The sequence below is a fragment of the Dermacentor variabilis genome, chromosome 11 (genome assembly GCF_050947875.1).
Source record: "Dermacentor variabilis isolate Ectoservices chromosome 11, ASM5094787v1, whole genome shotgun sequence".
NCBI classification, from domain to species: Eukaryota; Metazoa; Arthropoda; class Arachnida; order Ixodida; family Ixodidae; genus Dermacentor; species Dermacentor variabilis.
The window spans coordinates 64,779,853-64,791,770 of NC_134578.1; the positions used below are offsets into that span (position 1 = coordinate 64,779,853).

The window sequence follows — 11,918 nt, forward strand, 5'->3', positions numbered from 1 at the left end:
CGGCGCCTTCAATATAAGCGGAATAATGCTCTGACAGTGTTGCTAACGAGCTAACTCTCAAGCCCTTATGCTTTCTGTGCTGTTGTCCCGCTGTGCTGGAACCCATATGTGCGCACATAAATAGGCGACAATATGGCACTGCCAAAGAATGACAAAAGCGGAGTGAGGTGACACAACATTTATTATATATTTTGCGAGTCGCAGTGGTAGCGGAACTTTGCAGGCAGGGCCACACTTTATCTTCTTCTTAGCTGTCTGTGAGCGTATCGTAAGAGTCGGGGTGCATTTATAGCATCGCTTGCATCATTAACAAATATTGAAGCCACGTAACTGTTTGTCAAAGACAATTCAATTTGCTCTCAACAATATCTACATACTTTAGTCCCGCGTGACAAATGGAACTATGCTTCACTTCCGGTGGACGTAAATTTTGTTTCTGGTCATTCAAAAATAAAACAAAGCCTCAGGAATGTCAGTGAAGGATGGTTTTCTCCATGCAAATCACGTTATAAATATTGTAAAAGCATCATCGATATCATTGGTCAAAGAAGGTAGGGCGCCTTATAAATAACTTTTTTATTTCGGATATAAGGGAGCTTGAATCTTCATGCTTATGAGCACACTGTGACTTTGTTGTTTAAATTGATAAGAAACGTACATATTCTAAAACATAACGTTTTATGTTAGCTATTGCGGCAGTTATGTCCGCGCTGCAAATCTGATCGTGAGTTTCTCTTCGAACATTTCCACTTTTGATTTTATGGTTCATTGTAGAGTAAGCACGTTATATTGAAGCGTAAGCTGTGATCCCTACTGCATCGCTTTCTCTATGAACTGACCTCTTCAGGCTTGTATCAAGTTGAAGTGTTTCTGATGCTGGCCCATTCTGCACCAATGTAGGGCTGCTCAATACTATTTAAGGGCGATTTTTCTCTTAAAGGGTCAACGACACACTTGTGCATCGATTATGAGCTTATCATTGTTACTGAGAGTGTAGGGGTGAATATGCGTCTAAAAAAACTGCTTTTCAGAGCACCCTTTAACACAAGATTGTTCTTTAAAATCGAGGCCTCAAAGCCCGTCCCAGCTACAGTGACTGCCATTTTGAAATGGTTTGTCTTTTATCAGCAATTGAGAGGCCGCCCTCAGTCGTTTCTTCCACCAACTACGCATCCTATGGCATCCAATGACGGAGGAAGGGCGTCGCCGTCGAATTGTGCCCGCAATGCTTTCACTCACTAAACTAAAGCAGCAGCAAACCGCTGAAACAGACTCTTGAAAACGAAACGACACATTGCAGCCTTGATGTATTTGCAGATTCCGAAATCACTTCTGGTGCGTGCTGTCCACTATAGTGTGAGCTTGGAGATTATCTTTCGCTACTCCGAGTAGAAAGGCTTCCGCGGGTCCATTTCACTTTGTCACGACTTATTGTTAGCATACTGCCGTACTATTGAAATGCGTCAGAAATGTTCAAATACAAATTTTTACTACACTGAACACGCTCAAATTTTCCCAGCTTGCTGTGGTAAGTTCACGATTTAACGTGCAATGCATGACACAACCTCCAAAATTTCGCGCAGTAGCATCTATAAAAACATGAGACAGGACTTTCCCTTTTCACCTATTGTATTTATAACTTGGAACAAAGCAAACAAGAGGCAGAACGTTACCCAGAACTAAGATTGGCAATTAACACGACAACCAGCCAGCCATACAAGTGTGTAGCGCAGAGCACTAACTGTATTTGACAGTGTTCGTTTCTATTATTTGTGAGTGGGTGTTCAGTTTAAGTCAGCAGAATATATTTTTTAACGAAAACTGCACCGTCTATATTTCCAAGTTGTCTTCTTTTTTTGTACAACTAATAAACATCAAGTGCTCGACCGGCGTTGTGGCGATGGAATAGTTATCAAACTGTGAAAATGGCAGTGCTTATAGACGAACTCCAAGCACCAAAGTTTGTTGGAGGCGTCGCACAGGTTCGGGTCAGCTACTCAGCTCCAAGGGCCTCCTTGAGGGCTGGCAGCACGTGAGTTTCCGGCAGCTTGGCGAACACGGGCACGAAGCTGCGGTCGGCAGCCTGCATCATTTCGAAGTAGGGCACTCCGCTGACATGAGAGTTTTGCGGGCTCGTGGCTATGCCTGAGAACGAAGGATACGCTCCCAGGGTCACCCCGACGCTCCACACTGGCTGTGGCGAGGAGGAGCTGCCGCCGACGTTGCCACTTCCTTCTCCACCTACGAGATGCTGGCTGAGCTTGCCGTTGAAAGAGACGCCGGAAAACGTCACAGTCACTCGGCCACGACCTTCAGGAGTTGTGACGTTGTTACCCGCGCAGTGGTAGTGGTATATGCCTCTCATAGTTGCATCCTAAAGAGAAGAATGAAGCACAAATGTTTTAATTGGCCTTATAAGCAAACTCGAGGACTAGAGGGGATTGGCGATTAGATTTTCTTAGGGAATCAATGCAGGCAATAGGCTCGGGTTTATTGGCGAATACCTGTTTTTGACCACGGGGATATTACGCTGATTTACAACCTTTCCTTCGTTTGTTTCTAAAAACACAAGTAAGAAATATACCGCAATGAATCCACTGAAGCTGCAAAATTGTGAACGACAAAACAATCATTCACGCGTAAGTAGCAAATAGGTGCAAAGAAAGCCAAAGTAAACCAATGTATTTACGTCAGACAAAAGGCTGCACATTAATATATTATTCGTCTTGGTATCGTGACTGAGTCGTAATCAAGCGTTTTCGCATGGCAATCTTTCTACCAAATGGGCTAACCAGGAGGTAACTACAAATTACGCTTAGAGGCTGTTTATCAATCCCTCTCCTGGCGAGAACCGTGAATAAGCAATAAGTTAAGCATGGATCAGCAATGTGGGCGAACTTTTACGACACATAAAATACTCTCCTATTACCACAAGTCAAGAAACACCAGGGCCATTCTAGGACTAGACTTGGAGAAAGCATTCGACAGCGTCGCTCACGAGTCGATCCTTAAACAAGTGTCTGATCTGAACCTGGGGGAAAGGGCCTACAACTACGTGAGGGACTTTATGAACGATCGCAAAGCCACCCTGACGGCTGGCGACCTCGAGTCCGAAGAACGAACCCAGGGAAGTACAGGTACCCCCCAGGGCTCAGTTATATCTCCGCTCCTTTTCAACTTAGTCATGCAGGGTCTCCCCAGCAAACTACGGGAAATCGAAGGAATCCGGCACGCTATATACGCAGACGATATAACGATATGGGCGGACCGCGGCAGTGACGGGCATATTGAACACGCACTACAAACGGCCATTCAGAAAGTCGAAGAGTACGTCCAAGGAACGGGCCACAAATGCTCCCCGAGCAAGTCCGAAATACTCCTTTACTGACCCACGCGCAGAGGCATGCCACCAAAGAGCTACACAGGACCCCGGGAGTACGATGAAATCCGCCTGTACACGCAAGACGGAAACGCAATCCCCAAAGCAAACAAGATCAAAATCCTCGGAATGATCATTGAGGCCAATGGAGCTAACGGCGAAACCGTGAGGAACATCGAAGGCAAAGTCACCAGCGCCACGAGACTCATAAAGAGAATAACGAATAGACACGCGGGCATGAAGGAAGAAAACGTCATTCGACTGATCCACTCGTTTGTTGTCAGCCACATCACCTACGCAGCCGCCTACCCCAACTGTTACGTCGCGGAAAAGAACAAGATCAACACGCTCATAAGGAAAACGTACAAGATAGCCCTGGGCCTCCGGGAATCGACGAGCACCGAGCTCCTGGCCCAGCTAGGCATATACAAAACCCTAGAAAAAATAGCCGAAGCACAACGCATCTCGCAGCTCGAACGCCTGTCGACAACTACGACTGGAAGGTACATTATGAACACGCTCGGCATAACGTACCACAACCAGCACGGCCAGAAAATGCAAATCCCCAACAAAATCAGAGAGACCATTACGGTGGCAACCATCCCAAGAAACGTGCACCCCGATTACAACCGAGGTAGAAGAAAGGCAAGAGCCGAGGCTCTGCTCCGTTCATTCGGCAGGGAGAGAAACGCGCGCTTTGCTGACGCAGCCGAATATGCGAACGGCCAAAAATACACCGACGTAGTCGTAGACGCAGAGCCAAAAATCAGAACCACATGCAGCGAATACACCAAACGCTCGGAAATAGCGGATGAAGTAGCGATTGCGCTGGCCCTCACAGAACAGGAAAGCAAAGCCGTACTAAGTGACTCGCAAGCGGCAGTAAAGAATTATGCCAAAGGTCGAATTTCCAAGGAAGGCCTGTCCATTCTGGCCAAAGCGGGCAGATCCAAAACCGCGAGCTCGAGGATCATATGGTTCCCCGCGCACGTCACCACGGAAGGCGACGCGCTCCCGAACCTAAACGAGACGGCGCACCGGACGGCGCGAGACATGACCCGCTGCGCCGAACAGCGCAACGCCTCTCGCACGATAGCGAACGCTTCTCGAGCAGAACGGGACAGGCTCACCAGATACAACGACATAACCAGTGCATATTTGAACGCCAGAAGGATATACACACCGCCGAGTCCCAAATTGAACTGGAGGCAGGCCGTCGCCTGGCGACAACCCCAGACGAACACCTTCCCTAATCCATTCCGTCTGAAACGTATCTTCCCAGATAAGTATCAGGACGACACGTGCAAATTTTGCCAGGAAGGACCAGGAACACTCAAACACATGCTGTGGGAGTGCAATGTAGTCATAGGAGGGATGCAGTTACTCCGGAGACCCTGTCGTCAAGGTGGGCCGCCGCTCTGCGCAGCTCGGACCTCGGAATCGAGACTTGGGCAGTCCAGCAAGCCCGTGACGCGGCGTTGAGGCAGGGCCTTCACGTTCCCCCGTGGGAGACCTGAGCTCAGGTCGCGTTAAACCTTGCGGGACGTACAAGGAGAAGGAAAAGAAGTCGTGTTTGCTCCTACGTACTGCGCATGCGCACTACTATCTCAGAGGTTTCCTGCGCACGCAGAGCTGATGTGGACGCCCAAATGGTTGTTGACAATGACAACATGTATTGATCAAGGAAAAGTAATCCTAGTGGAAGTGGAAGGCAAGTTTTTTTTCGGCGCTACGGTGCGGATGACAATGAAGATAAGGAAGTGGCTGATGACGTAGTCTTCTACGAAGAAGTTTACGGCAATGACGACGTATCAAAAAGCACACATACAGCAAACCTGTTTCAAGCTTGTAGCTGCTTTTCGCTTTAATACGCGCACTTTAAGAAAACTTACGGCCTTTGGCATATACCTCGTTCAAATAGTAATCGTCATCTGCATGGCTGTTTCATGAAAACACGTTGTTCGCTGCTTTCCTGTCAAGCATGGTATGCCACGCTATTTATGCTTTGCCACGTTGTTTGTTACCTGGAGGTACTAGGCGTGCAGCCTTAAATAAAAAATTGGCCTGAAAGCCCGATGACATTTATTTTTGAGGACACGCTAACCTCGAAAGGGTGGATGTTTTTCTAAGAGCGCAGTTGCGCTTGCAGTAATCAGATATTCCCTGTTATTTGTCACGCATGTACTAATTGAACGATGTTTGACAGCACAACAGCATATTTTCTCATTGTGCAAATTGAAAAAAAAGAAGTGTAATGACGTACGCCGACTAATGTTAAGGCCACCCTTTAAAAATGCATTCAAATAATACAATATTAGCACAATGAGGCCTCGCTACAGCTTCGACATTCGAGCCTTCTGCTAGAAACGACTCCTGTATCCACCCAATGCAAACAAGTCTCTGAAAGCTGGGTTACTGGGTTTCACAAAAAAAGATAAGCCTGCAACTCTGCTGATAAGTCAAGCAACATTTAGCCATTTAGTATGCCTGCTTTTAGATTTCTGCTACATGCTCGTGACGATTCTGCAGAAAGTATCAAGCAGATAAGATTGTATGAGAACTGCAATCGAAATATTGATTTAATTGTGTACACAAACACCTACAAGAGAACTAATCATATCACAAAAACAGGAACTAAAGCACTCCTTACTATGGTTGCCATGTGGAAGTGTTGATGCACCGTTTTTACATCTTACGTATTGCATAACGGACAAAGGCTACCAAGATAAACAAAGTGTAGCAAAGTAGGCTAACCTGCAACAGTGATACCAGAAAATTTGTGACCGCTTTCATGCATTGCAACGCAAGTACTGCGCATATGTCAAGCTATGTTGCTTGCTGTGCATGTGTCCTTCACAAGAGTGCAAACATTTGAGCTGACATTGAGATTCATGCAACACTGACGCATCTGTCCCCTAAGTTAAATTATGGGGTTTTACGTGCCAAAACCACTTTCTGATTATGAGGCACGCCGTAGTGGAGGACTCCGGAAATTTCGACCACCTGAGGTTCTTTAACGTGCACCTAAATCTAAGTACACGGGTGTTTTCGCATTTCGCCCCCAACGAAATGCGGCCGCCGTGGCCGGGATTCGATCCCGCGACCTCGTGCTCAGCAGCCTAACACCATAGCCACTGAGCAACCCCGGCGGGTGTCCCCTAAGTTAGAAATATTGTGAGTTTCTATAACCAATAACGTCCATTCATTATGAGTTAATGCATATTCCGTATCCCTCATTCTTTTAAAGCTCTATGTGATCCAATGGAAATGTATGTGCCATTTTTAACTGTACAGCACGATATACATCACACCAGTTACAAACATAGTGCGGGTGCTATCGTAGTCTGCAAGACCGGCATTTGAACTGCTCACCGTGCCCACTCCTATGACGAATGGGAAGTGCCGTACGTCATCCCTACACACGGCTTGCTGCGCAGTCACGTTGACGTCGGTAAGAAGCAGAGGCGATAGGGTGCCGTTGTACAGGACGTACCCGGAAGAAGAAACACCGGGCACAGGAACGCTCTCGGGTAGGGTGGTTCCCACCCTAGCCACGGCATTATGCAGCAGGCTCCGGGCCTCCTGCAGAGCACTTTCCGTGCACAGATCTGGGCGCTGGGTGGTCGGCGGCTGTTCAGAATGCGTTGGATCTGCAGTGTCGCATAAACGTCTTGAGCATAGGTGTGAAGCCTATATAATTTAGCGATTCACTTCGCTCGATTCTATTCTTTTTTTTTCATTCAGCGTTCCCGAACGGGCGATCCTGTAGTGATAAGATAGGCGGAGCACTGCCCAGACCTTGAGAAAGCACGGAATTAAAAAAGAACCTAAATAGAATTGGTACTTTATACCGGCCTAATTTGCGGGACTGCTGTAGGTGCAAGATTTATGGGAATCAACGGCAAGAAGCCCATCGTGTACAGATCGTCAAGCAAGCTTTTCAGCAAGCGATTGACGAGAAGGCTCCCAGGACGAATTTGTCAGGGATAACTTGAAACACGAGATTAAACCTCGCGAAAACAAACGATCGCTCGTGACATCTTCAATTTCCGATGCACGTGCTCATCGTGGCAACAGCTGCGTTCTCTGGGTTTAACTTTGTTCGCATCTGCTCGAATATAGATGCATCGCCATAAACAAAAGCCGACAAACATAAATTTGCAAATTTCTGCGCTGCCCAAATTAACAAGCGCTGATTGCCGCAAATCATGAATCGCAACGTTGCGGGATATATTTCGTGATATATTACAATTTCAAATACAAAGCACTTCTTTCAGCCTGTGGACTCGATTGCACCATTGTATCAGTCTGCATAACATTCAGAAATGAGTGCACGTGTTAGCTAACGGAGCGTTGCCATTTCTTTGGCGTGTTGGTAAACTGAAAGCATATTTAGAGTCAGCAAACTAGGACGGAAGGGAGCGCATTGTGTTGTCGTCTCCCTTCCGTCCTTGTTTGCTGGCGCTAAATATGCTAACGGCGCGATAATAAAAATAATTAAGATAGCCATTCAATATACCACCTCAAAAAGTTCTGGAAGCAGTAGCAGCTAGTTGCGGTAACACCAATACTTTCCGCGACATGAACCTTCCATAATCCTTTATTCCTAATTGTTTTTGATGGCTGCAGGACTGGACTTATGTTGGCAGTAATGAGAAGGATATAAATATATAACTGAAGAGTTATAAACTTGCTGTATTTCATCTGTATGTCTATTGGAAGATAGAACATATTTGAATGCCAACTTCTCTTTGACAACGTTAGAAAGATCCGTTCCACTGACAAAACCACCAATATGCAAATTGTATCTTGCAGCACAAGAGCGAAAATTGTAAGGAACACGCAAAATTTTGAAGTGGCGGATAAAAGAAATAAATTTGACTAAATAAAAGGGGCAGTTCATGGTGCCAAAGCAATCAACAGTTCTCAAAAGCTTTAGTTGCGGAGTTCGTTGCAAGTGCTTGTAATAACTAGGATTATGCTTTCGCGATCATTGGATGAAGTGCATCAAAACACGAATGATTTACGATTTTTCATGATGTTCAAGTAACAATGTAATTGGTCGCTTGCATTTCGCATACTGGTGACAGTGGCAACCACATATTTCATGCACTAATCAAATATTTGAGCACTTTATTCGAATGAAATTGCTGCCTACGAAATGAGACACTCTACCGCCACATGTGTGCGTTCTACACGTGAGCCACTCACGACAGCCACTCTTTCGCGACACAGAAAAGATCCTGACAGCGACCATGACAGCGTGCAGGGCAGATGACAAAATCAATATCTAACTGATTGCATAATAAGACCCTTCTACTAAGCAACGCAATCAGAGCGTTTAGGCTTAGAAGATCCACGCCTTTATTCCGAGCTCCTAAAAACTAAGGGCAACAATATTTTAGGTGACAGTGTCCCATGCGATGTTCTCGGCACTCGGCATGCCTTTCTTCAGGGACCGAATTCATGGAGCTTTGCATGTTTGAAATAGGCCATCTATATTTGCCAATAATATGTACGACATTACGACTGGCTTTCCTGTGCTTTTACGAACAGTTCTATAATAACGTTTTAGTGACTGTGCGCCCTGCATATTAGGGCCATGATTATTTATGGTGCGCTGGGCGGAAACAAATTAGCATTCACAGTCAGCGCTTTTAAGAAGTAGCTATACTATTCCCCTCGTTCCCTAAACAAGAATACAGTGAGAGATAATCCCCTCGAGTGAAGCATATGGCAAGCCAGCTAACCCACGGAAAGACCTATGGGGCCTCACCACTAAGAACGTTTTTTCAGTGCATCATTCCTCGTAACATATATCTGTTCTTTGTCTTTGCCAGTAGTCTGTGTTGGAGCACTCTTTTCATATGTACTGCTTGTCATGCTGTCTGTGCAATGATGTTGTTTTTTTCTTTCTCTGTGCTCACAGCGTATTCGTTGTTTTGAACGAGACAAGGCCCCAGTAACAATATATTCATGCATGCCAATCACTAACGCCACACCTAGAACACAAGGAAGTCCTCCAATACAATACGGCGCAAATTTTACGATTGTTTTGGCCTGCACGGCAAAAAAACTAATTCTGAAGTTTTCAAAAAGAAAATTCTATTTTACCACTTACTTATCGCAAACGCTTCATTCTCTCGTATGGCAAACATCGTCAGCTGACCTGGCAAATGCTCATTCACGCTTTATCATTCAACAGGTAAACACTGTGATGCGAATCGATGAAAATGGCTCCACGCAAGCAGACATGGCTCTTCTGCATTTTATGCGTCTGCTTAAGCACCCTCATCATGGTCAGAATGGATAGGAAGGGCTGACACATACAAATGACTGAAAGTAATTAAACAATGTGCCCCCACAATTCAATCACATGCGCTTTTTCTGACCAATTCAAGTCCGTGAAATACATTTTTCCATTTTTCACAGCTAGCTGCCAAAGCTGAGTTGTGTTTCTCGCTTGCACTTTTCTGTAAGCTAATTTTGGGCAACAAACTCGCATTTCTTTATGTCGCCACAACATGCTTTCCTGCCGATGCGAGGCAATAGTTCTTGTGGAATATAAAGTGCCGCAAGCTCAAACAACCTGAGAGGCATAATATACTTGATATTCGTATGATATTTCCGCAAACAATTCTGATGAGATAGTTAAATCATGATTACGTGTCAATGTCTCATGAATACGTGTCAATTTGTGCGGAGTTGAAATTTAAAATTTCAACTCCGCACGCAATGAAACTGCACTTCTTTAGCAACTTTAAAGTCTCTTAGAAGAAAGATGAATCGCTCTAGTCCATAATTTCTCACTCTGGCTTGCAGAACAAAAGAAGGACTTAATACAAAGCAGGAATTACTGACGAAGAGAACTTGTCTTTTGCAGGTACTCCCCTTGTGTCCGGTTTCGCACTACCACCCATGTATCCTACAAAGTCTGTACCCTCTGCTATATTCTGGCGTAAAAGCTAGGATGAGCTAGCACGGAATATCGGCAGTATTATGCAACGCACCCTTTCATTTTTTCTTTTATTTTACCTTCGTAATTAGGTAGTAGGACACCACGCCTACGTTAACGCCCTCATCGTGCGCTCGTTACGATGGGTGATAACACCACAAAACAGTCGATCTAAAAGAATCCTTCCATAATATGGCCCGTGAGCGAAATAAAGACCGTACGCACACAAAAAAACAAATAACAATCATGCTGTGTTGCTAGCCCACGAAGTACTTAGAAACTAGGAGATGCGTAATACGGGCAGAGTGCCGGGTGTCAACATTGATTTTTTCAGCATTTTATAAGTTAACTACACCGATGGATGCACTTCTATTTCGTCCAAATCACTAGTTGTTAACACTAGGAAAAATAAGAACGGTAAACAAGTAGATCCCTGCGCGCAACCTCAAGCAGACTGCTCTAGGCATGAATTTACTTATTTTCTCTGACGCACAAGCTAACCCAGCAACATATTCTCCTTAAGCAAATTCTTTACAGTAAGGTTATACGTTCGAAAACTAAACACGAGTATTTCAATACTCCGTTCTCCGCTGCGTAGACCTAATAACACTAACCAACGGTCACCAAGAATAACACATGGGCCAGCTAAAAGATTGACCTGTACTTTCAATGGTCATCACTGGTCTTTGCCGGTCGAACCGGGTGCGCAAAGCGAACTTATAAATGTCAAAATGCTCACCTAGTGCTGTCGCAAGCAGTGCTAGCAACAGTCCCATAAGCGGCGACCGCATGCCTTCGGCGATTCGTCCGCTCAACACCGCGACGATGGGACCCACGCGCAATCTGGCCTTCTTCCGCTGTCACTGGCCCGGAGCTGCTTCGCTTTCGCTGTTCGCACGAGGGGCCGTGAAGGGGCATCTCCTATTTCAGCCATCGTCCTTGATATCTTTCGCGCATAGTCCCGCCGCCTCGGCCGGAGAGGCTGTCTGGGTGCGGCGGGCCTGACGCGACACCACGCATAGGGGATAACGATGTGGAGAGAGCCGAGTTTGAACCAAGCGCGCGAGCAAGCACAAAATTAGAAACACCTACGGCTCCGAATTCAAGAGTAAGCGATGACGTTGTTTCATTCAAGTGAAGGGCACGCAGTGTATGTTCACGCCTGGCAACATGTTTACGCACATACAGAACGCAACAAACCTATTGCATGCCTTGGAATGACACCACCACTTGGGCATGGAGTCCCATAGGTGCTGCCTAATGATCTGACATCGCTGTTTGTGTGTTCCTCATGCATGGAAATCATACTTCAGCGTTTCGTAATGACCTCCTGTGCAAGCACGTCAAACCGCTGTTTTTTGCGAATTTATGCTGCGATGTCATGCAACATCCGTGCTCCATTCGTTGTAGTTCATTTTATAACTACTGCTCTGCACGTTACATTCTCTAACATGATTACTGTACTGCGTTTACTGCTAAAAATATCCGACAGAGCCGATCTTGCGATCACTACAGACGTTAATGCTATTAGTATTAAAACAATGATGCGGCACATCGTATTACTGAACGAAGCTTTATTTTTTC

The 11,918-nt window shown here is 45.6% G+C and overlaps 1 protein-coding gene across 1 annotated transcript; it reads right to left on the minus strand.

The window, feature by feature from the left end:
* Positions 1 to 1,610: 1,610 nt before the first annotated feature.
* On the minus strand, positions 1,611 to 11,249 carry LOC142564926 (uncharacterized). Its single transcript, XM_075676133.1, has 3 exons — positions 11,074 to 11,249; positions 6,752 to 7,029; positions 1,611 to 2,374 (listed from the first exon to the last, which is right to left on the minus strand). The coding sequence occupies exons 1-3, from the start codon at positions 11,123 to 11,125 to the stop codon at positions 1,994 to 1,996; spliced, it is 711 nt and encodes a 236-aa protein (XP_075532248.1). The 5' UTR covers positions 11,126 to 11,249; the 3' UTR covers positions 1,611 to 1,993.
* Positions 11,250 to 11,918: the final 669 nt, after the last annotated feature.